The 26,829-nt window shown below is 39.8% G+C and overlaps 1 protein-coding gene across 1 annotated transcript; it reads right to left on the reverse strand.

Annotated features, from left to right (window-relative positions):
• Nucleotides 1-1,629: 1,629 nt before the first annotated feature.
• Nucleotides 1,630-26,639, reverse strand: gabrd (gamma-aminobutyric acid type A receptor subunit delta). Its single transcript, XM_073470587.1, has 9 exons — nt 26,572-26,639; nt 12,086-12,201; nt 9,490-9,557; nt 7,187-7,407; nt 5,833-5,915; nt 5,569-5,706; nt 4,932-5,087; nt 3,962-4,173; nt 1,630-1,953 (listed from the first exon to the last, which is right to left on the reverse strand). The coding sequence occupies exons 1-9, from the start codon at nt 26,637-26,639 to the stop codon at nt 1,630-1,632; spliced, it is 1,386 nt and encodes a 461-aa protein (XP_073326688.1).
• Between the last annotated feature and the right edge of the window lie 190 nt (nt 26,640-26,829).

Raw genomic sequence — 26,829 nt, forward strand, 5'->3', positions numbered from 1 at the left:
CACAGGAAGTCTCACAATCTAACAGACAGATTGTCCTCACCTCTACGTTTTGGCTGCTTTTTGAGGCTTTCCCCAGTGCTCTCTCAGAGCAAACTTTAAATATATTTTTCCATAAATAGCAAAACACCCATATTTTTGTTTGATATAACTTCAGACTTTCAAACTAGTACAATATCCTCTTATTAAAGGTCAGTTCTGTAGGCAATCTATTAGCAGAAATGGAATATAATGTTCATAATTATGTTTTCATTAATGTATAATCACCTAAAACTAAGAATTGTTATATTTTCATTACCTAAGAATGAGCTTTTTATAACTACAGAGGGAGCAGGTCCTCTTCCACAGAGCTCCAGCATGTTTTTCCTGTAGGGAAGGGTAAGACAAGGGGTATTCAGTTGGTTGTGATCTGCAACCTCACCACTAGATGCCACAAAATCGTACACATGGGATTTTAAAGCATTTTTAACCATATTTGCTAAACCTTAAAAGATTAAATAAGAACACCGTGATTATCTTGGGAGGCAATTTTGTTACGATGAAAGCTGAAAACGTTCATTCTTTGACAGGGAAGCTGCAGTGTTTTCTCATGCCTAACTGTCCTGAAATCGATTTCCAAGTTCAGCCAAAGGACAGATAACAGTCTGAAATTATTTATAGAGCACAATTCTTGACCTCTGTCAGCTGGACATACAAGTCAATTATTCATAATCTCTTAAATAAGAGCTTTATTGAGAATACTCACTGGGGCTATTATCTTTTTCATGTGATTATACATTGACGAAGTTGCATCTGCCAGATAGGATTTCCGCACCTGTTTGTACTTTAAATCACACTCAACAACTGCTTGGATTTTAGGTTCGTCACCATTTGAAGCCAGGAGAGAGAGACACACACACACACAGGTAGTGGAAGAAGTCCTTTAATGGTGAGGAAACAGGCAGAACTGGCAGAAGGAGATAAGACACTCCAGACGGTGCCCTGAACAAAAAAAAAAATGAATCAAAAAAGAAAAATGGGTGGAGGACCAAAGGAGAGAGGGGGGGAAGGGAGGGGGTGGTGATGGTGATGGCGGGGGGAGGAGGGTGAGTTATCAGCCATGCAGAATAGTAGTACACCTCATCTTGTTATCCTCTGGTTTGGGCGGCGCTTTTTGCTTTTCGAGATAACAGGCGGTTCACTCCAGATTGTGGCTTTGAGTTAGTTAAGCTAACTATGCTTATTTGTGTTTGCGAGATGGGAGCGTGTGGTCAGTGCTGCAGGTATTCAAGCAGGATGGTTTGTATCCTGTGTCGAGTTCATATAACAGGATGACATGTTAAACTGTTCACTGTGTGCGTGAACCTCCAGCAGGCAGCACAGTCTCTTGCCTTTACACAATACATCTCTGTATCTGTATCTAAATGTATGAAGTCCGTTAACAGTTTCAAAACTCATAACTACTTCCATCAATTACCATATTTCCATAATCACAGGCCGTAACACTTCATTTCATCTGAAGTTTGTTTTTTTACTGAGGCCTGCAGTATATTCAGCTGCACCAGTCTGCCAGCATTGAAGTGGCACAGCTCCAGCAGTTTCTTATATACAGTCCTGGATGGCAGCCATTCGCACAGACCTGCTTCCTCCTTCTCACATGGTGTACGCCACCCAGTAGATCACGTTCACCACGGCGAAAGTGAAAGGGAACACGGCCCTGGCGTAGATGTCGATGGTGTCAGCATCAATGGGCTTGCAGACGCACTTGGAACAGCACTTCTTCTCCTCCTTGGCCTCCTCCGTCTGCCTGGACCTTCTCCTTCTTGGCTCAGCCTCCTCGGCAGCGCCCTCCCCTGGGATTTCGGTGCTGGAGCGCTGGGTCCGCCCCTGGCGGTTTGAAATCATCACGCTCTGGTTCATGCCGGTGACCGACAGGGAAAACAGGACCATAGCCTGTTTGCCGTTCTTCACAATAGACTGTAGGGAGACAGAGAGCCACGTGTAAGCACTTTCTGAGGTTTTAAAATGCAGTTTTGAGTCATTCAGCATCACATATTTGACAGAACAGGCAAAGGTAACAGTAAGCCCATCTGCCACCTTGTGTTAGATAAGATAATAACTCTATTAGGGACACAGAGGAAGGTCAATGCACACTAAAAACAACAGACAATATATACAAATAAAAATAACTGGAAATAAAAGGAAGAAGAAGAAGAATTAGAGATAAGATAAGATTTTTTTAATGATGGTGGGGCAGGTACTGTAGGCACACCGACACAAACATTTGGCTAGCACTACGTCTTCTTGACAATTTTAAATGCCATCTCGGGCCATCATTATAGGCCACATTAAGTCTCTGCATGTTGTTTTTTTGCCACAAGTGGGCAGTAAACTGTGTAGCTGGGTACTAAATAAAGCTTTCTTCGCAGTAACAGAACACAAGCAAGCATATTAGGTCACACAAACATCTTACGACACTGCCTTTGGATGTCGCTATCATCTGTTAAATCATTGACAATATAATGCAGAGATATTTAATCTCATTGTACATTTTAAGGAAATACCAATTTTCTGTCTCCAAGAATCTATGACTGACTGAACTCCAAGAATGCAAAAACTGCCTGTTTTGAACTGAAAATATTTAATATTTCACTGTTTTCTTTATTAAAAATCCCAATACATTTAACAGTGAAACACTACACACTGCATTTTGTGCACTGTGTAACTGGATTTTTTAGCACTTTACACTCCGTCTTGGTGTTTTTCAGTTTGTGACTCTGTGTTTGTGTGTCTCATGGCAAAATATGGTCCTGGAGACACCTGTTGTAGCAGGTACTAACACAAAAGGGATTTTGAGTATTTTGCCAGGTGTTGATATGTCTGTCTGTCTTTGGACACAATTTTGTCAGTGCGATAGTATCACAATCCTGAAGGATACAGTCACGAAACTTGATCGTGTGTAGTTGTGCTCAAAAAGAAGGCAGAGTTCGAGAATTTGCGTGGTCCAACGAAGGGGGTGGGAATTACGGACGTAGGAAATAGGAAAGGGGCCACTGACTAAACAGCCCTGCCCCCCCAGTCATTCAAGTTGTGGATCACTATAACCCGGTTCCAATCATTCCCGTCCACTGTACTGTAGCTGTTATTTTTGTCTGTGGACAGAGTTTTGTCGGCACAATGCAGTTGCAATACTTAGTACTTAGTATGTAATAATGTGGTAATCACTACTGAGTAGTCATGAGGCAGAAGTGTGTTGCAACCGGACTGGTTCAATCCCAAGATCGTCTCTAGTTTATTTGCTACATTTTAAACTTGGTTTGCAATAAAAACATTAAGCCACAGACAGTTGGGTACATTTAATGCAAATGAAACATTACAGGACTGCATGGAGCTGCTCCTAAAATGCAGATGATTATGAAGTCCTCCAGTCTTGATTTTTAAAGAAAACTCTGGTTTATTATATATTGGGATGTTGCCACAACACTGGTAAGTTTTTACAGTCATTGTAGTTACTCACAACAACAGTTTATACTGGGTCTGCACACATTTTCAATCACTCTGCCGTAAGATTCCATTTCACTCACTTCTCTCATCTTTTCACATCTTCGCCCTCTTTATTCCAGTGTTGGCAGCGTATGACTAGTTTCTGCTTGACAGTTTCTAATTCATTTGAATGTTAAATTTACGGGGAAAGAAAATACCATGTCAGCATATCCTATTCTGAAGGTGTACCTCAGTACAATGTTTATCAACAGCAAAGGCAACAGTCAGGATGATAACAATCACCATTACTCCCTGAGGGGGAATCGTCCAGTTTTTATGCTCTATAGAGATTCATTGTCCTGCTGAAGGTCAGTGGGATGGATCCTTGTCAACACACCACCCAGTTCTATGTTTGAAAGGCAGGCTCATTACTCACAACACCCCCCCGGAGCTACACATTGTTACCTGCTGATGGGAGTACATGATGGGATGATTTCCTCACCTCAGAGCTGAGCTTGTTGGCCTTCACCTTGGCCTTCTCTTTGAGTCGGTAGTCAGCGTTGTAGTGAGCGAAGGCATACTCAATGAGCGCCGCAAAAACAAACACATAACAGATCCAGAAGTAGACGTCTAACGCCTTGATGGCCGACGCTCGGGGCAGGGAGGAGCGGGCGCTTACCATCAGGGTGGTCATGGTGAGAACAGTCGTGATCCCTGTGACAAGAATACAGGCAACAGTGAAGTCATTTCGAAATTCATGTCTCCCTCAGGATTAGTTGTAAGCAATTTGATGATCCCCTGACATTACATCAGGTCACAATCAAAATTCGTCCAATATTCACTAGTGTGGCTGAGGCTCTCAGTCTTGTTAACAGACCACTAAGGCTGTGAACTGATAGCTGATAACCAAGTATTAACTATCACTGTCCGTGACTATCAAAGGTTGAGAGTAAACTACATTATCCTCACAATACTGGGAGAAAACAGCATTTGCTGGCTGATATTGTTTTGCTGCTTGCAGTCTTGGTGACACTATGCTCCGGTACAGTCTATCTCAGTAACATCAGGCCAAATGTCCACTTCTTCACATTAAATATCAGTAATGGGCCTGTTGCCATGAAATTCACTGAGGATATAATGCTCCTCAGGGGATGAACCTTTTCCATTTTGGACATTTAATAAGCTTTCCTCTGGTGTCACCTTCAGAACAAAATGTCCATTTTCAACACAAGCCCTCTCATTGTGTAACTGACAGATTGCAATGAAAACCAAAAATACAAATAGCAAAACTGTCAGAATGGATCTGTATGATTCATTTTATTCATCTGCTCAGGGCTTATCTTGTTACTTAAAGTTGCCTCAGCAAGTTGCATGAGAAAAACAACACCTACATGGTTTAACATCTCTATAGATGATTGAACACCAACTTGCCCCCCTTTTAAAAACACAGACTTCATTAAGGTAATACCAACCTAAGGATACACGAGCAGGGACTGCTGATTGGCTGATCCAAAAGGACACCCAGGACATGGCAACCAGTAATATCGAAGGCATGTATGACTGGATGATGTAGACGCCTCGATTACGTCTTAGCTCGAAGCGAAGACTGAGTCTCGGAAACCGTCCCGCTGAGGAGCAGAAAACAGACACTGTGTTTAATTGCTTTGCCGAAGGAGCTAATTATCCATTATGAAACGATCCAATTGTTCTTCACAGACACTGATATCATAGAGTGGCTGCCTGCTCACTTGTGCCCCTGGTGGCAAAGCTTCAAGATGTAAGGCATAAAGTAGTATTGAGGGCTACATTTTCCCAGCAGCAACTCCTATCATCTCTTAAACCTCCTGCCTGGCTCAGCAGCGAGCCTGACTTCATTTATTCCTTCAATGCATAGAATATAACCCCCAGTGTCTGGAGTTAAAAAAAACATCTTGCTTCTAAAAGAATCTGCAGAGTTGTCTAATACAAGAGGCAAGCCAAGTCCAAAAACTCAAAATAGTACATAATGTATGAAACACTCAAGTAACACGCATGGGCCTTTCAAACAGGCTGTGCTGGCACTAACCCAGACGACTGAGAAAAACAGAGGAAAACAAGATGGACGCTCACCAGATTTGAAGTTCATCATCTCAGTGACAAACCGGTAGTCTGTGATGGTGAACTGGGAGAGCTCCAGTTTGTCGAGGCCGTGGATGTGTCTCTGGCTCTCCGACCAGTGATACACAATGTCCTCTGAGGAGTAACCGTCTAGAATGAAAGAAAAACGGGTTAGACATTTTAGAGGTTCAACAAACAAAGATTTGTATGTTGAACCTCTAGTATACAAATGTTTGTGTGACAGAAGGAAAAGACGTTATGTGAATCTCATCTTACAGCTTTCCAGGTCCAGCATACACTCCTGTTCATCCATGGGGTACTTGGTCAGGTCCATATCACACGCCACCGTCGAAGTGATTCTATAACAAAACAGCACAGGTAATCACAACCAAATGTGTACCATGGCTATACTGAACACAGCATATAGCTATAACTCCTTTAATGTTGTGACTATTGAACTTGAATCGGCTCATGTATCGGTTCAGTCAGTCTAATATCCAATAAGTGAACTGCATCAGTATCAGAACCCGATACCGATTTGATATGGATCCATCCGAAATCTAATTATAGTTGTCTCTTTTGTATCAATGGAAATTCAACTGGCCACCATGTTTTACTAAAACCTCCTGGTTTCACCCATGCAGGCCTGGCTTCTTTCCACTGACATCAGCAATTTCTATCGGTGAAACTGTGTCAGCTGACAACTGAGCTCCATACTTATTGGAGTCACTTTCAATGGAATGAGATGAAAGATACACAAATATCCCAGAGCCTTTGACCTGCATTAATCTGTTTGTTTGTTTGTTTGTGGCAACTTGGTGGAAGCAAAAATATATATATCAGCGCTAACTTTTTCTGCAAACAGCTTCAGCAGAGATGGAGCAACATTATAATTCACCTGGAGTCAGTCTGTCTACCTGACAAATGTAGGTCCAATATTCACTCCCCTTAAATATACAGGAGGTAAAACGAAGCGTCCAGACAGAGGGTGAATTGAGGTGCTGCGGCAATGGACAGTATGAGAAAAAGTATCGACCGAAAAATTTGCATAATGTGGGACCTTCAACAACAGAGGTGACAGATCAGAAAACGGTCATATAAATCCTCATTTGTAGCAGTTTGGGAAGGCAGTGGCTAACAATCTATCCAACACCAGCAGATAAGAAAACCTATATGGGTTGTTTCGAACGCAGTGACAAAGGACCTAGTTTGCCATTTAGGCTAGAGGACTGTTTTTATCATAGCAGTCCAATGTCATACTGACAGTAACGGCCAAATAGCTGTTTTGATGACTGATTTGATCTACTTTACCTTCACCTTTCTATACTCCTTTACCTCCTTCTCTCTTGCAACATTCTTGTACAAACACATCAGACCATCTCAGACATGTTTTTAATCTTGTGAAGTTACCACAGAGAAAACAGTTCACTCTCAGATCATGTTTTTGGATCATGAGGGATTTTCATGCCCAAACACAACAAAGAAGAGATGTCTGTGCTCCAAAATATCTGAGGTTTCTCCAAAATAAATTACTCATATAGAAGAAAGAGGTCATGAGACATCAGAGCACTGGTACTCACTGGTTGTCTGACTGTCTGACTAGTGAAGACTATAATGTGCTCGCTCATACCTGCTGCTGTATAGAATGACTCCGTTGGGCTGCAGACGGATCAGCTTGTTCTCCACGGTGACATCGTGGAACCAAGCAGATTTGGCGTTGACGATGAAAGTGTCGGGAAGCCACAGCTTGTCCACAAATCTACTGTCCAACCCCAGCGTCTTGTTGGTGTGATTGTAGGACAGGCGGTCATCGTGCCAGCTCTGCCGCAGGAACACGGTCATGGTGTACTCCTGCCAGGAACAACACAAACATGAAGGCTGAGTCACTGGCACGGGGAAACAAGCTTTACTGACAGAAAATGTAACTCAGCATTTGGAAAAACTGTGAATCTGTATTCTTTTCCTAAACCCACTTTGAATCAAGAATTGTTTTTATTTCACCAAAACCAATGCAAATGTGTGTGGTTTAAAGGTGCAATATGTAAGAATTGGCCACCTGTAGAATTCATACTCCAAACAAACAGGTAACAGCATATCGCCAGAGTACCCGCTAACTGCTGCTAACTGTAGCTACCATTAGCTAGTTAGCTCAGGTAGCTATTCAGCTAGCATTTAGAGTTTGAAGCACCACAGGAATGTTGGTGCTTACACCGCTAATACAGGTGCTTTGGACAGGAATGGGCCAGGGCTAGTTGGTTAGCGTGCTAACTTCAGTATATATCTCTTCAATATTATACATAGATGTCTTGATGTCAAAACTGTTATTTCTTCATATTCTGTTGAGAATTTTAGGTAATTTTTGATTGGTTTCAACTAAAATTCTTACATATTGCACTTGTCACATCAGATTGAAGTCCAACTCTTTTCCTGGGAAGTATAATTCAGCATGTAGAACAATTGAATAATGTCTTTTGTGGCTGTAGAGGAGTTTTGTCAACTCTGCCAAAATGTTGCATTGTGGGAAGTTTAGGATTCAGAGTTGGAGCTCTTGGCTTCTGCTGCGTCGCGTTGGCCATTTTTTCTTAAGTCTGATTTTCAAAATATATCTTTATATTAATTTGTATTATTTCTTTGTACATTGTCACATTTCATGTTTCTGCCTTGTATGTTTATGAATATTGTATTTACTTTTTTATGTAAAACATTTTGAATTGCCTCTGTGTATGAAATGTGTTATGTAAATAGACTTACCTGACCTTGTCACCAAGTCCAACAACTTAATGGATGTGCAAAATTAAATAATTGTAATTGAGTTCCAGTTTGAAGCTGCTATTTGGTATAAAACACTCTTTATTTTAGTAGGTCTCATAAATAACACCTCATTCAAAGCAGATTAACTGAAATGTTTAAAATCTTGTTGACAAGAATTTTTATACAATTATGCATTTCTTTTATTACATTTATTTGACATTTTTCAGTTTAAATCGTACTGTAAATCGACCAGTTGTTTAAAAAAAGCAAATATGTACCTTTGTTACCATTCCACATGATTTAAAATGAGTCCAGATCACTTGTCAAATTCAAAAGATTACACCTATAAAATTCATAATCAAAAGAAATAGGTGGCAGCATATCACCAGAGTAACTGCTTACTGCTGCTAACTGTAGCTGTCCATAGCTAGATAGCTCAGTTAGCGGTGCAGCTAGGAGTTCTGGGACTAGGAGAATGTAAACATTTACACCACTAGTACAGGAGCTTTGGACCAGGACAAGCGGGAGCTAGCTGGTTAGCATGCTAACTTCAGTAGATATTTCTGCAACACAATACATAGACATCATAATATCAAAAATGCCATTTAATTAAATTTACATACACTTTTTTAATTTTATTCAACATACAACTTACATATTGCCCCTTTAACATCTATAATCAAACTGATACTCTTGTGGATATTGTCAGAAAATAACCCTCAATCTGTTCCAGTTCATGGTATTTAACATCAACATGAAAATAATCTTTCATAACTGCTGTAAATACTGATTCTGCTGACATTTGTATCGATCTATTGATAAATCGTTGACAAAAAACCTTTTGAATCCCTGTTTTTTAGCTTTGGGAAGCCTTAAATGGAGTGCTTATTTGTAGTTGTTGAAGCGAGGGAAAGATGTATTTGTTTGGAAGAGAATCAGGGCCAAGTACATAATGTCAGTCTTCCCACTAGATCTGGTTCTTACTGCACTGAGCCCATGAAAGTATCAAATTATCTAACAACTCAGCCAGTCTGTCACACATGTTCTTACTGAGTACTTTCACACCCTCAAGTGGGATAAATCAGGATTATGCAAATCGCAAATCTTTGATCTTTGCAGCACAAGTCAAGTTGAGGGATGATAGAGAATATAAAGAAAGGGAGGAGGAAGTGTATACTTTACCATGTTGGCTTCAGAGATGTGGTCAATGCTGGCCACTTCGATCGCCATGGCCACGTTCACTGGTGGACCTGTGGTAGGGACAAGTGAGAAAAGAAGGCAAACCTGCCCCTGTCCCCATTTTAAACACATACACAAACACACACAAACACACACTTTCTCTGCTCATTCTGAATCCATCAGTCCCTCCCAGTCACTCCATCACCCATCTGTTTCCCTCCCACCCACCATCCTCCCACGTCTCAAACACTCCTACAGTGCATAGAGATTAAGCATTATCCAGTTTAACCATGCTAAGTGGCACATCACACTGTGGGCATTCATAAACAGCGCTGGGCTTTCACGGACTCGCACAGAGTGAGCTTCTGCCAACATTCGCACACACACGCACACACTGTAGCGCTTTTTCACTCAACAGTTTGCCATATGATTAGCATGGAGTGTGCCTCTGTGATCGGATGCTAGAGGGCAGAAACTACAGGGGAGCTCACTGATGCAGAGCAGAAAGGCTATTTATACTGAACATTAAGGAATCATACATTACCATTCCCCACCATTCAACACCTTCCCCTCGCAGTCTAAGCAAATCATATTCTACTGGTCATGCGCTTGACGTATAGTGTGAGGTGATTTACAATGGCACATTTATTGTAAGCCAAGGTCAGCAGGGGAGAGTTTAGAGGGTGCCACCTGATGCGATATAAAGCGTGTTTTACAGAGTACTCTCCAGTGGAGGTGCACTGATTAATAATACATCTGTAATAAATACAATATTCATAAAAGCATTTATAGCCTATTAATTACCTCCGCCAAGGAGGTTGTGTGATCACCCATGTCCGTTTGTTGGTTGGTTGGTTTGTGAACAGGATTGCACAAAAATGACTAAACAGATTTCTATGAAACTTGGATGGAGGATGGGTCTCAGTCCAGAATAGACCCCAGTAACTTTTGGTGCAGATCCAGGAATCTTTTCTAGCTTTCTTAACATTGCAACATAGGGTGTTTTTTGATATTGTAGTTAATTTCTCAGGGAGTAATGCATGGATCTTGATGAAAAAAATCCTAGGTATGGTTGGCTTAAATTATGGTTAACAGTTAAGGTTGGGTTAAAATTAAGAGTGAAACAGAGCTATCCAATTCATTATTGAATTAAAGGGGACTGTTGAGCCTTGGCGGAGGTATGCTATTCTAGTTATTAAATGGTTTTACATGGGATATTATCATAACGATACTGTTTTGTTACTGTGGCATTAATACTTCAAATAAATGACATGGACATTACACAAATGCAATAAGATTCACAAATGTGTTAAATACCTTACAAATGCAATAAAGTTGCATTTGCAAATAACATCCACAAACATGTTTTGCACTCTAGAATTCATGCTAGCTATTTCTGATAGATACAGAGCTCAAGAGAGAGTTTAGTTTTATCTATTTGGGAGGCATACAGTTTAACAGTGCAGTCAGTCACTTTGGACAAAAGCGTCTGCAAAATGAATATAATGTTATGTAAATTAATGTCATTTTTTAAAAAGGTTTTTGAGAATAAAATGTAATGCAGAAAAAAAAATTACAGTACAAACAAATGATTTAATTCGCAAATATGGTTTTCCATTTACACAATTTAAATAGAAAAATGTGATATATTTCGCCTGTATGTCTCCCAAGCAAGTATATTATTATTAAAAAATATTATCTGTACATTCTAAACCAAAATAATTGTTTTTAAACAATGTTTTTGCATTTGTGCGTCACTCCATTAATGTGGATTCTCTTGGATTGCTCCAAAACAAAAGATTTATCAGTCATTTTACTTATTTTGAGTGCAAAGTCATATTTGTGAATGCTATCTCATTTTCAAGACGTGAAACAGATTCATGAATCCATTTTTTATTTGTGTATTTATTTGATGCTTAATGACACAAACATGACTCCTCACTAAAAGGCTGTGGGATGCGCGTTGAATGAAGGGAATTACTCCAAATAACAGACATGATTCCTCAGTGGTCACTATAATGGTACATCGATAGGAATGCAGTCACCACATGATGCTGTGTCATGATGGTCCGTGTAGGCGTGTAGTCCACGGGGCAGTGTGTGTGTGGTGACAGCGGCACACCTGCTCCGCATTTTCACCTTTGCTCAGCTGAGTTAAGCTGTGAGATTGAGAAATCTATCGCTGTGGTCATTGGATGTTTCACATCTTGCAGCCATTCTTAGCAAAGTCTCCAGGGCGGTTCTCATTGTTTGCACCACCCGTCTCCCTCCCGTCCTTGAAGGGCACCCGTCCTCGATAATCCTCTCAGCAAAGCTACTCTTCACCTAAATGTTGTTGTTTTTTTGGTGTGTGTCCTGAACAAATTATTGACCTTACTAAAGAGTCAAAGCAGGTATTGACAGAAGCTAAGTACAGCTTTGTTCTACTGTCGGACAAGAAAAAACAAAAAAACAAAGACATCTCTCAGGATAATGGAACTGGAAAATGAAATGCAAACATCCATGTTGCTGCAACTTGGGTGAGTGATGCTAAGGATGGCTGTAAATGTGAGGAGGTGAAATGCAATCCAATGCCACGAGCAGTAGATCTCATACTCACCTCCTATCCCAGGGCGAAAATTTCTGGCATAGCCCTTCATTAAATCATCCAGATTAGGTAACCAGGATATCTCAATGTCTGTACCTACATAGTCCCCAATGTCACTCAGCATGGCCCTAAAGGAGACAAACAGCAAACATAGCAGCCTTCAGCGGTCGTCCAGCCACACACAGTGTCCACAGGAAAGTCTGGTTGAGCCTCAGCTACAGTCAGGAACACAAACATATAGAGACAAACCTAGAAATGTAAGATAATGTTAGCTGTTGATCCAAATTCTGGTTGAGGAAAGAATGTTAGAAATAGCTGTAATAAAAAGGGTTTCTTAAACATTTCTGGTGCCTACAACAATTATCTTTAGGTGAAAAAAATGTCATGAATCCAGAGTCATCAATTTATTCTTTACAACTGCGGTTGTTTGTTGTTGTTTTTTGTCCACTGGGGGCAGCAGAACCATCTGTAAACACAACAGTGACATATTATCACCTTTATAAAGTTTAATGGCAAACATGTTAGCATGTTACATCAGGTAGATACAATGCCACATTGGCATTTATTTCAAGTCATGTTTCCATCCTGAAAGTCCAACATTAATTCTGTTTTAACCGCTGCTAAAAAAAAAAGAGGTTGATGAAGCAGTGAGAATAAAACCAAAAGAATGAGCTAAAAGAGGCTAAAATGCTGCAAAGAACTGAAGGGAATTATAAAGTTGGTGTTAGTTGTCAGGGGGGTTGTCCCTATGAGCAGCCCCTTTTACATTACACATAGTCATTTAAACCATTGTTATCTTACATTTTCGATTACTGCAGCTTTAAATATGAGTATGATATACAGTTATATTCTTTTATTTAAAGCAGCATTATGTAACTTTGTGTTAAAATAACAGCTTCCAAATCATGTTGATGGTACAGTGTCTTGTAACAGGGTGAATGGTGTCTCTATCACTTGTTTCTGCACTATGTAACTTCAGGGAGAGGATCACAGCGTTACATACATGTTTACTTCAACATACAAGTTTTCAACACATAACATTGTTATGACAAATTGTTACAGAGCTGGGATTTGTATTTACACCAGTTGTGTTGCAGTGGACACCAAATTGCACAAAATGCCAATTTCTACATAATGTTGCTTCAAAACGTGGATGTGCAACTGAATTCTAAGGAAATAAAAAATATTACTGTCTATTTAATCAGGTTTTTATGTTTTAGATGTGTAGTGTCCTCAAAGCATTTGACACAGCAAAATGTTTATTGTATAATAGACGAGGTAATTCTTAAAGAAACTGGAGGATTATTGTCATCATCAGACAAATATTCATAGTCTAAAGTTAGAAGCTGTGTAGGTTTTTTAATAGCAGGAATGTACAACATATTTCAGATTTTATATTCTAATTATTTCCATCTTTTTTGAATAATTCATTATAGAATTTGGAGATCCCATTGAGCCGTCTATACTGACAGCAACAGTAAGATAAAGCAGGCTCTTTTTATTTGTACCCTTGAACCTTCATGTTTTAATTCATTAATAAAACAAAATGAGTGTTGTGTTTTTATATATCTATAATTCAAAGTAAATGTGTTCTTTGATGTGTTCAAATGTGTTCTCAAATAATTCAAATAGAGAATTGGATCATGGTGTGTTATCATTAACAACGTCATTTGTTGGGGATTATTGCATGAAAATGATCAAATTCTATGACGTTGAGAAAATATCAGCCATCAGCTGCATCCTTCCAAATTTCTGTACTTGTATTAGCATATGAAGGCCATCATGTGTTTTCTTTTTTTTTTACCCGTGTCTCCACAGTGTGTGTAATAGTCCACAAGGAGGCTGACAGCATCCAAATCTACCAGGGTGGCTTCAGATGTCACACAGCGCAGGCTGAGCATCATGCTGTGCCCCAGTCCACGAGCCTCCAGACATCTTTATTTTTGGTGAAAATAGGTTTTTGTGAGACTACAAATCCCCATTTAATAACACTTTCATCCAGAACAAATTATATAATTTGGGAAAGTGACACCTCGATTCAAGCGGTCCTTTTGCTTTCCCCATCCCTCTAGCCTCTCAGAGAGGGAATAATAGTGAAATTAAAACCATTCACAGGTATAAAAGGCCTCTCCTTAGGCCCCTGGAGTCCTCAGGGTCGCTACAAGGCCCAGAGCCCATACTGACAGCCACTGAACAGGGTGTAGGACTTAACAAGAGCAGCACAGCTCAGATACCACCAGGTGGCAGTTTTGCATTCTAAAACAGCGAGTGTATGAACAGATAACATGCAGATATACAGATACCGTGCAGATACACTGTGGATCTTTAAGTCAAGTCAGTCAAATGCTGTCATTTCAAGAAGATGCTGTCATTCAGCACAGACAGAGCTTTATCCACGAGTGCCTTCATGTGAACGCTGTCGTTCAGAATCAGATTTTTGAGGCAATACTGTCATCCAGAGCTGGAGGAGCTGACTGATGTACAATGAATACATTGAACAAAATTAAATGTGTCACTGTCATTCAAAGTCACAAAGGCTGGTGAGGCACCGACAGGGAAATGGAGCATACGTATGCTTGATCGAAGGCGTTATTATTGACCAACAATGCAAAGCCACCCGGTGACCTTTTACATGAGGCTGACATTTGAGGGGAAGTCAACTTCCTGGAGAGCAGAGCGTTACGCCCACAGCTACAAGGAGAACTGACCTACACAGGAAAACAACATGTGAGAAGAAATATCTGCCAGTCTGCAGTAAAAACAAAAAATATTAGAAAACTAAATACAGTGTTTCTGCCATGTCATTAACAGTTCCTTTGGTGAATCCATTCTGTAGTGGCAGATGTATTTTTAGTCGGGCAATCACTGTCACGTCTGAAATAAATGGGAGCACTGAGTGAATTAATTAATCACTATGTGACTACTGGATTTTTGCCGCTAATTGGCACTTTCTAAATCTGGAAATAAAGAGCTTTTCCTTCAAGAAATCCATTAACGCGTCAAGGTCAAACAGCACGGGGGGGACGAGACATAGTCTGTGTCTGCTGGGGACAAATCCAACTGTAATAGTCCCAATATTGTAACTTAGCATTAATATTGAGTAATTTGCTGCGTATGGTGATCAGATTCATGGGTTTACTGTGATTTCACAGATCGCTCCTGACTGGCTTTACCTTTAAAAAGACAAAATTCTACGCAGCTTCCCACAACAGTCACGAATGACTCGAGTATGAACTGTATTTATAGTTACAGATTATATAACGTTTTTACCCCATCTATATCACAGGAGTGCAACATCTATTTTCCTGGATGTAAATGAATTTTGACTCTGCGGAGGTGATCTTCTGTTCCTCTGCTCACACATAGGCTCTCTGTTTTATTTTAAATGCGTCAGGAGCGTGTCACTTCCTGTGCACCAGAAGATTTTTAATCCATACCACCAGGCAGATGCCGAAAAATGACTAAGTCTTGCATCCCATCTTTTCTTATGATCGATGACTGCTACAAGCGAGCAAAATGGACATTTATTCAAAATGTCACAGATTGTTGCTTTAATTAAACACTTCCCTCTAAAGAGCAGATCAGAATTTCTCAGAAGAAGTCTTGCTTTTCTGACCTGAATTAGCATTTTGATGCCCACAGAAGCTCACATGCAGCTCCCCACAGAAAAAAAGTCATATTAGTATGCTGTTAAAGAAAAAAAAAATCTCTATGGAGATTCATGAAACATTCCCACCTCTCTATTTTCACCCCTCCATCCCTGACAAACAGTCGAGAGAGTGTGTGCACACTTCCAGACGCTCCTTTTCCTTCTGTATTTCACTCTTACTGAACGTCTCTCCCGAGGCCCGGATCCGCACGCGTCTGTTTATGAGCTAACATTAAACAGATGGGGAGAGGAGACGGAGGAGAGGGGGAAGACAAAGAGCAGCAGCCTCTTGCAAATTTATGACGTCTTTTTCCTGAACGTTATGTGCAGCACGCACTAACAAGCCTAATTAGTTTTATATACTGACAACGCCGGTTACCTGAACACGAGCAGAGTGCCGGTCCCCTGATCCTCACTCTGTGACTCACTGTTTAATTTGTTTTATTGGCGTCAATGTGAGATGAGCAGCATTGAGGAAGGAATTAAAATCCGTTTGGATAAATCATAATAAAACATAAATAAGCAGTTCATATCCACAGGCAGCTGCTCAATAACCGACTGTAATAAATAATAGACAGTAATGAATAATAGTTTTTCATTCAGGAACACACATTTTTCCGACTATGTCAGTTCTCTGCTAGGGTTTGAAACATTGGGCGCTTAAGTATGGAGTCCCAGAAGTGACATACTTTAACTTTATTTGATGATTTGATGTTACAAATTAAAAAGAAAACCGAACACTTCTTAGTTTATAGCTGAATAGTGTCACTTGGTAAGATTAATTAAAATTGCAGTTTAATTTTATTTCATATTTATCTTTTACTGGCTGTTTAAACAAGTTCCATCTTGATTTCCTTCATCATTGCACAGGGCTTCCTCCTCACCAGGGAGGGTCCTCCACTAGATCCACTGCAACAATTGATCAGCTATCGTCATGATGTGTTGCCACAACATCATAATTAATGTCCACGTGGGGGTAATTTTGTGGTGGTTCAATTGGTTACGTGTCTGCACTAGACTTAGTCGATTTATTATTTCCAATTTTTTTCAGCTCTCTGAAGCAGTTTGGTTATGTTTAGGCAACAAAACTACTTAGTCAGGTTTAGGAAAAGATCACAGGGTGAAACTAGACCAACCGTGTGTTAGAAAAAATAACTTCTCCCATGCATATGTGTATATTTCTGGTCTCTCTGCCTAAGACGCAAAGCTGTGGCATTACAAAGAATGTGATTGGTCAGTGGCAATAATTGTCCTGGAGCAACTTTTTACACATTATTATTTAGGTTATTACACAACCCAGTGAATAAAATGTTGTCATTAAATAAATAAATGTTGTCAATTCAATTCACAGATATGTTGAAATTTAAAATTTCTTTATAGGACATAAGACACTTTTTTTGCATACAGTTTTGTTTGGTCGATCTGAGACCAGCAGCAAAAGCAAAGAAGAAAAGAAAGATAAGAGAACAAGTTAAACAGAGGCTACAGCTCTGGGGAAGAAGCTGTTCCTCAGTCTGTTAGAGCGTGCATTGATAGCTCTGTATTTTTTTTCCTGATGGCAAGGGGACGAACAGACTGTTCCCTTGGTGGGTTGGGTCCTTGCTGATGTTGCTAGCCTTCTAGTGTAGCCGACTAGTGTCTACTGTGTCCAGGATTGGGAACTCGGTTCCCAAAATCCTTCACGCTTCTTTAGGTTCAGTTTCCAAGTTTATGTTGTCACAACAAAACTACTTGGTTAGGCTTAGGAAAAAATCATGTTGTGGCTTCACTACAAAACCTGGCTGGAAATGGTCCCAAGGTCTCCTTAAAAGTATCCAGTGGTATGACACTTACAAATGTTGAAACACTGTGGTCCCTTGTCAAAAATAGCCAGTGGTTCACCACTTAGAAATGTTGTAACACAGTCTGCCGTCACTGACTCGGCAGCCTTCTCGCTTAACTCCATCATATTCCTCTCCAACTGCCGATATGAAGGTCTGCGATATGAGACATGCTGTAGAAACGTCAGCATGTATGCGTAGCCTATAATGTGTGAAAATAAATGTGAACATATCAGTAGTTTGCAGAAAAGTTAACTGCCAACATTTTACTCTAGTGACTGGGCTGAGGACCAACACCAACATGGTGATAACAGATCGTGCCTACTGCAACCTAATCCTTGCCGGAGCCGTGTGTACTATCCGCCGCTAATCCAGAACAGTGCTGCCCACCTGATATTCATCCTCAATTTTTCCCACACTACTCTTCGCTGCTCATATCCCATTCAAAACTGCCACCTCAAAGTCAAGCTGTACACCCTGGTCCAAGTACTGCTCTCCTCTGCCTCTGAACGTCCCTGCGGTCGCTCATCTTTGTCAGCACTCTACAGTGATGGAATGAGCTCACGGCTGAAGTCAGGACAGCAGAGTGACCGCCCATCTTCCTCACCTCAACAACCTTTCTAGCACTTAATATTATCTTATTTCAAAAACAAGGAAAAAATGCTGAGCACTTGTACTGTACTGAACATGCTTTTATTTATTTATTTAGACAAAGCACTCCAAGTTTTGGATGATATCTCGCTCTTACTCCTACGTGGTTTGAATGCACTTTTTGTAAGTTGCCTTGGAAAAAAGCCTCTGCCAAATGAATGGAATGTAATGTAGCACACATTTCATCATTTATTTATCTCCCATCTTCCCTCCATCCTTCTCATGTTCACATGAGCAACAAGGAAACTGGGAAATTTGTGAGAAGATAGTAATCTATGTTTAAGTGTGCTGTAGGGAAAAAGGAATAGGCACAACATTGTCTGTAGAAATTACACTTATATGCTACAAATATGCTTTGATAAATATGTTTTTAATGGCATAATTACAGTACCGATTAAGGTAACTGACAATATTTTTTCAATCAAAGAAGTGCTAATTATTGTCCCACACAGAGGTCATAATGAAGTTATTGTGGAGAGTGTACAAAGCACAGGACATTGATACTGTAGACGAGGGTTAGAAGCCTGACTGTCATGATAGATTTGTCTACTAGAACAGTGGTTAAAAGAACAGTTAACTTAAAAAATGAAAATTCAGTCATTATCTACTCATCCCCATGCGGATGGAAAGGTGCAGGTGAAATTTCTTCGTCCACAAAACATTTTCTGGAGCTTCACAGCAAAACAGCATTGCAGCATTCTCCTTAACAATTGAAGTAGACGGGGATTTGGCAACTTGACAACTGAACAAATCAAAAAAACAAAATGGCTCCATACAGCTAATTGTGTAATTCAAGTCTCCTAAGATCCCAAATGGAGTTGAAAAGACATTACTCACGCCCTCATTAGTTGTGGAGCCCACGCGTTTAGCTTAGCAGCTACAGTGAAATTTTCTGCTTATAAAAAGAGTGTGACGTTTTGTTCAAATAAAGTTGGGATCTCGGGCCTTCTGGAGACTTGGATTATGTCAGATGAGCTGTATGGAGCTATTTATGTTTATTTTTCAGCTGTTTTTTCACATTTTAAAAGAAGTCCCCAGCTACTTCAGGTGTTAAGGAGAATGCTGCTACGCTGTTTTGCTGTGAAGCTCCAGAAATGTTTTGCGGAAACATCCGCATGGGGATGAGTAGATAATAACTGAATTTTAATTTTTGGGTGAATTCATCCTTTAAGGTTAGGGATTATTATAAAATAATAGAGAAGTCATGTCTTGTCTAGTCAATTTTGACTTTTTTATATTAAACCAAGGCAACAATGTTTCCCTATAATCTTCTGTGACTGGAGGAGTTTTCCAAAATCTAAGAAAATGACCCAGATGATGTCATCAGGATTATTTTGGCCTTTGTTTGGAAACAACAACTTTTATAAAAGCCTGAAAGACGGGAGATTGGATCCAGCATTTTTGGAGCTTGACCCGCACTAGGAACTAGACGTCAGGATATCATGGACAAGTAGTGTATTAGTGATAGGTATTTATACTTACTTTATCTTTTTGCTCTTTTTGAGTAAAATGTACTAATTAATACTATTTTGTGGTGCAGAAAATGCTAAATCAACACTATTAAAATAAGCTTAGGCACAATTACCAATTATTTCCTACACTGGCTAATGCATTTATTCTTCCAAAACTCACTGTCTACTTTTGGTCAAATGTAACCCAAATACTTATTTTTTTAAAAACTATCCATCCTTTTCCTCTTTCATCCACTCTTATCAACCCTCTATCATCAGCCAAATTAATATTGTAAACATATTTCTGAAAACTGGTCAGAAGGGAAGGAGACTTTATAGCTCTTCAACATACTGGGAACAACGTTGTATTGTGAGGATTCTGAGAGTTGTTTAAAATGATTTTGTTCACTGTCATGCATACTTTACAGTGGACATCTGAACATCCTTCTGTCATCACACAGTGGATCAAATCTACTCCAGAATTCATGCTGATGGAGTCCTAAGCTTTCTCTTGTAGAACGAGTCCTTTATGTTTTGCAAATCAGGGATCCTTTTGATTCAGGCTCTAAGAGAAGGGCTTTGTAGACTTATTGTATGGGAATGAGTGACTCGAGTGAATTGCTGTAAATCTTAATCATTAACTTCACAGTGACTGTATCACGTCGGCGTCTCTTGCCCCCCACGTTCTGCAGGGAGGTCAGAGATAAGCTGCAGCCCAGCAGCTGTGTCTCACTGTGTCTTGCTCAAGGACACTTAAGCAGTGTGAAAGTCCTTGAACCTCTATTTATAGAATGGTCCCTCTAAACACGAGGTCATTATCCCATCCTGATAAACACAGGGACATCTACAGAAGAATCATGTACATAAAATAAACATGCTGTGCAGGACAGAGCTGCTTGTGGAGAAGAGTTAGCGTAGAGCAGGTTTCTCCTTATCAGAGTGGAAAATGCTGCAGGGCTCACGTTCAGGTCGCTGAGCGTCCTCTGCTTCTCCACATTTTAATAAGGTGACATTTGTCCTTGAATAGCTTTCATTACATGACGTACAGTACGAGCGTCATGTTGCTCCTTCATCATTATGGGATGAACTGCAGAGAACAGGGTAAATGTTTTCATGAGCTGGTGTCCACATGATAGTTAGTCTTTTATTATACTGTACACTATAATGTGTGACTTTCTTCTTTTTCTGTACCAGAGAAAATGACCTGTAAATGGTCCCGTAGCTTTTTAGCCCAGTTGTTTTTGGAGCTCTTCTTTAAAGAGAATATCTGGCAAAGGGAAAACAACATGCTGTTGAAGGTGATGAGTCCCTCGTAAAAACTGTGATTTTGGTCACATCAGTTAATTTATTCAATCAACAGAAAGTGTGGCAACCTTTCATTGTCATGTCACTGGTGGTGGTGGTGGTGGTGCCAGCTTCTCAAATCTGAGCATGTTTATTTATTTTTTCAAACCATATTGTAAACTGAACACACTTGAGGTTTTTTCACTCTTAGCCGGACAAAATGAGCGATTTAGAGACATAGTTTTGTCTTTGGGAACATGTGATGAGTTAATTGTTTATTTGTCTAGACACTATAACTTATACACTATACATTGTTTTAATTATTCTGATTATTAAAATTGTTTTTAAAAACATTGAGGTCTAAGTATTGTATTTAAGCCTTTTCCACACATACAGGAATTCGGTTGTGATGAAACTCACACGTCATGTGTCTATTAAAATAACATAATTATGATGTTATCTAAAAGATAACGACCTTCAAGTTGTTATTATGCAATAAAAATGTGTAATTCTACCTAAATTTTACCATAAAATTACGAAGAATGTATACATGGAATTCATTGTTGAATGATATACAGTATTTTACTGTAGTTTTATGGGAACTGTTTGCCAAATTTTGCTGCTGGACATTTTAACAGTATTTTTCCTTTTTGCTGCTTTTTGTTATGTTTACTAACAGCATCAAAATAAAGTCTAAATAATAGCTCTGTCAAAATGGCGTGTCTCCACAATACAATATTTTCATTACTTGGTAGATATGGATGTGACATTTGATGTGCTCGCAGAGGAATTTAAGAGTATTAAAAAAAATCCCAAACTGATTTATTCATATCTATTTGGTAATAAGAATTTGAATATTAGTGCGCATATTAGACAGATTACACAACCGAATTATTGGAATAAACCTTGTTCTGTTTATGTGTGGTGCGTCACCTTAAACTGAGTAGGAGGCTTTTAGTGGAAGCATGAAGTGTCCCTGCACCACCTCAGCCTGCTGCCAGAGCTGAGCTGGGCTTTAGAGCCAGTTCACGCAGCCAGAGGAACATGATCAAATCACTGTGTTATTGGGAGATGTGCTCTCTGGACAGTAGGAGGGATTTGTCAGCTGACTCAGCCTCTGATACAGATTACTTAGGAGCACTGTGTCACTTCAATGCAGGTTTAAGGACAAGTGTGACGGCCCAGAAGGATCATGAAATGATGGAATTAAATCCTGCTGCGTCACATCTTGATAAACTATCATAAATCCACATTTGTTATCTGCTTATCATGTTATCTTGTGCGTGCACATAACACAAAATGTCGACAGTCCTCCTCTGCCTGTATTTGTGAAAAGCTGAAACATACTACTCATATTTTTCTGTCCATCTTGTAAAATGAATCATACTGTTGGACAGATCTGTATATGGTATTTTATTTATTTAAATAGTTTTGGCCATAATTCTTGTTATTATCTTAGTTTAATCCAGATTTCTTTAGTCTCATATTGACTCCATTCTTCTCAGCTGATGGTAACCACGCTGACCCACAATACTAAGACTCTGCTCAAAGAGGTCAAATGTGGACATCATCAACAAAGCTGTGTCATCGTGACTGTCAGATGATGTTTAACTTCATGCAGAACATGGGAGTCTGTGCTGTTTTGATTTAATCCACTGCCCCTGTTCTTACCCTTATCTGCCAGAAAGCAACCTCACTGTGGACTGATCTGCTTCAAAACGAGCTGAATAAATTGTAACAACCCAGTCGTCAGAATAAATGTTGGCAACTACGGATATGTGGAAACTTTTGATTTCTTTATGTTGCAACTTTACGTTTCTTTAGGTTAAGTTTTATGTTGTTACATTGCTGTGCTTATGTTTGAGTTAGGTTTAGGAACATAAACTACTTGGTTAGGGTTACGGAAAGATCATATTTTGGCTTAACATAACTGGTTTTGTCGCCACAAACACCACTGGAAATGATCACAAAGCTTTGCTATATCTTCATCTTGCCTATAACTCCACCACCATCACCTCCACCTCCCAGTATGAAAGTCAGGTCATAAACATGTAATGTGAACATGATATGACACACATTGTAGAAAAATGTCAATAACGTAACAGTGATTTGCGGAAACTTTAACTGCCAGTATTTTATTTTGACAAATGGGCTGATTGTAAATATATTTCAGACTTAACGCTTCATGCAGCTGCTTCAAAATAAAAGCTCACCACTGAAAAACCACCAGAGGACTTCTGTTGTTATTCTGCTGCAGGAAGTGTTTGCGTGGTCAGATTCCAAAACCACTGTTAAAAAATTGCACTACATATGAATTTTTTTTTATGTTTTGCTGTCAGCAAATAAGCTATAAATGATTCATGGGAGAAAAGCTAAAAGAAGATGTAGCCATTTTCTTTATAAAACCATGAAATCTAGGCTCTCATTTTGACATGTTATAGCAGAAAAGACACAGGTGTGATTGGTAAAATTTATAACAGCTGCACCTCAATTCAACAGATCAATCATTAACACGATTCGTATCACCTGTGCTTTTCTCTTTCAACACTCTTTCAACACCGACCTATTCCCATACTGTTACTCTCCACCCCAATCCCACTGGTTCCTATAAACCTTTCAAAACAGGTCAAAAAAAAACACACAACACTTCAAATATGGCAGCATCGTCAGTGGCCTTGAGATACAAATTATGATGTTCTACCGACCCCTCGAGCATCAGTTTTATAAGTGATGGGCTCTGCGGTCAAGTTAGTAATAATACAAATTATGCAACATTCAGTTACACTTTTCAAAATAAAGATTGCTGACCAACAGTTTACATATTACAACTTTAGGAGATTTAGGCACCAAAAATACTTGACTGGGTTCAGGAGAAGCTTATACTTACTTAGTATACTATAGTTAAAATAACTACATTCAGTCTTGTAACATAACTTGCAAACGTTAACTTACTTACGCAACATAATTTAAATAAGTCACCTTTGAGTCTTGGTCACAAACTGGACGTGAACCCTGTTCTCAGTCTATAGCTCATCCAACCAGCCCATCCACCCCCTGACCCAGACTTTTCTCCCTCTTTATACAACGGCAGCAGTGAGGAGCTTCAAAATTTGACCCTAGAGGGATTCCATTGAACTAGCATCAGACTTAGTAGCATAAGGCCACTGACTAGGTTGCTGTATTTCACTCTGCGAATGAGACAACTGGGCACAATACTGTGCCCCAACGGGATTCAAACAGTAGTAAATAGTTAGTTTGTGCTGGGGACTATTTTCTGTGTGTTAATGCATATTTGGTTTGTTGATATATATTGACTACAGCCTTGTTAGAACGATCTTTGTGGGTTTTGATCTTTTCACTGGATTTGTTGACATTAAGGAAATTGTTGAATAACTAGCTTTATTTTTGAATATCTACTGATCTACTGAATGCTTTCATCATTTTATCATCTGACAAAATACCTTTGTTTATATTCACTGGGGTTAAAACAACCAATGAGACTTGTTTCTTTTGGAAACATTTGTTACCAAGACCAGTGCAGTCTGTGTACAATGTGTTGCGTGTTCTATATTCCGTACACATTTTCCTTAACTGGGCTTCAGTGTTTCAGACCCAGTCCTTGTTGTCTCTGTAACGCATATTACACTATCAATTGGGCGCACTGTGTTTGGTGAAGTGAAGGGTAAGTGGCACTTAAGCTGGAAAGAAAAGCTGTGAAATTGACGCCACACTAAAGGTGGCGAGGCATAACTTAGCTAAGCAACTTTTGTGAAATGGATAAACGAGGAGCTAAAAAGAGAACCGGAGTAAGTCTGTTCAGAGGCGGGAGGGGAGGGGAGAGTAGGGGAGGGGGTGAGGAGAGGAAGCAGCAACTTTCAACCACCAAAGGCAAGCGGGAATGTGTGCGTGCAAGCCTGAGTGTGTGTGCATGTGTGTGTGTGTGAGAGAGAGAAAGAGAGCTGACACATAATGAGGTGCAAGAAAAAGCCTACACTCTGCATTGTGCTGAGAACAAAATAATAATAACAGCAGTGACTAGAGGCAGGAAAATCCAATTACAATAGCTATTACTCCCTCTACTGGTGATCAGCCAAGAGGGACAATAGAAGAGATTTGCCCAAATTTCACCCAAAGCTTAAGCAGCTTCACCCTTTGCCCTTTTCAGTGGAGGCACTTGCCAGCACATGGGCTTTGGGGAAATTGGGGCTCAGTAGTCAATCTTGGTTATCCTATGAACCGGATGCTCGTGGAAGCTTATGGACGAGAGCATGAAGGCATTTAGACTGCACACGGATGAATGTATTACAGACCCCCATTGAAAACAAATATAAAGTTAAAAGCGCTAAAACTCACCTGATAAAAGCGTAGGGTTTGTATTTGGGAAATCTGTGTAAGAGGGCCATTTGTAATCTTGACACAACCAGAGTGACAGTCAGAGGTCAGGGCTGGATTAAAATTCAATGTGACGACTTTAAAAACACTTAAAACGGCACTGGGTTTAAGATTTTCTTGCCTCAAGATGGTAAGCTTTCCATTACGTGCTTATCTCGATCTCACCTCACAGTTGAATAAGATCAGTTAAAGACTAACTTTAGCAAAATATGCGCTTGTGAGCCAAATTCAGTGCCATATTTGTGTGATTACGCTAGAAGCTAGACATCTATATAGTTGGGGTCGCTCTGTTTAAAGAGGCGCTATGTAGTTTTGGAGAAGAAATGTAGGCTAATATTTACAAAATTAATGAGGTAATTATACAAACTCAGAAATATATTTTTTTGCCATAGCTGAATAAACAAATTGTTCTCACAAGAGAATAAGGACCACAGAACACTGTTTGGAGCTAGAAAGGTGGCAGGGTCCGCCACATATTGTTGAATATTGTTGTCCTTTAAGGTCAGTTTGTTTATTTGGTTTATTCAGTCATGAATACGAAGAGTTTATGTAGTTTGTTTAGATGTAAAAAGATTGCAATTATTAAGATTTCTTCCCCAAAACTACACAGTGCACCTTTAAATTGACCATATTCGTCCTGTAGTGGGCCTGTCCTCATCCATCATGGCCCCCCATCTTATATTTGACCCGGGTCGAACAGGCCTGGAGGTGGTTGACACTGTGCGCTGCACAAACGCGCCTACTCACCACCCAATCATCATCATAAAAACGACACCTCTTTCTATGCATATGCATTATGTAAATAGTCTCATCAGGTCCATGTGCCCGGAGGGAAAGCAGAGGAGAAAGCAGACTTTGACTCGGGGGTGTGGAGAAGTGTTTTTATGTAAGGATGCAGAGGGCAAAGCCACGAACAGCCAATTCAATACACTTAGCTGCGAGCGTGTTGTGCGTTCATATCAATAAGTGGTGGGAGGCGAGGAGGATCAAACTGACAGGCGATGTTTGAGCTGTGATTATTTTTAAGTATAAGTATTTGATTATATTGGTTGTTGACTGCCTCCTGATTTACATTCCATAGAGAGGTTGTTAATATTAGGTTATTAGGCTATAACACAGTCCTCGTGATGTAATCCTTATTTTCACTTTAGGTTTATGGTTCATCCAACTTTTGATTCACCCCCTGGCATTATTTTAGTCTGGAGCGCATCATGTGAAGACACCTGCAAGAAGTCAAAAGGCTGATCTCACCTGGTGAAAATATCCCCTCCAACGAAGAGCAGAGCGAGACTCGACAGCAGGAAAGTTGGGACCTCCATTTCCACACTCTGTACGATGAATAATTGACGGGGGGGAAGAAGAAAAGTTTCCACGATTGGAATGCGTAAAAAAGAAAGAAAACAATTTTTTTTAAAAAAGAAAAGCCAGGGAGTTTTATTTTAGTGCGCTCTCGTCGTGATCCGGCGCCGCCGAGAAGAAAGTAAAGTGCGCTGCTGATGATGCTGATGC

The sequence above is a fragment of the Pagrus major genome, chromosome 7 (assembly GCF_040436345.1).
Source record: "Pagrus major chromosome 7, Pma_NU_1.0".
NCBI lineage: Eukaryota > Metazoa > Chordata > Actinopteri > Spariformes > Sparidae > Pagrus > Pagrus major.

Excerpts from the sequence above, each read along its gene's own strand:
- gabrd (XM_073470587.1), bottom strand. The coding sequence starts at position 26,639 with ATGGAGGTCCCAACTTTCCTGCTGTCGAGTCTCGCTCTGCTCTTCGTT. Across the intron at positions 9,558-12,085 it reads TTTTCGCCCTGGGATAGGAG|GTCCACCAGTGAACGTGGCC; the intron begins GTGAGTATGAGA and ends TCCCTACCACAG. Across the intron at positions 1,954-3,961 it reads CCAACAAGCTCAGCTCTGAG|TCTATTGTGAAGAACGGCAA; the intron begins GTGAGGAAATCA and ends GTCTCCCTACAG.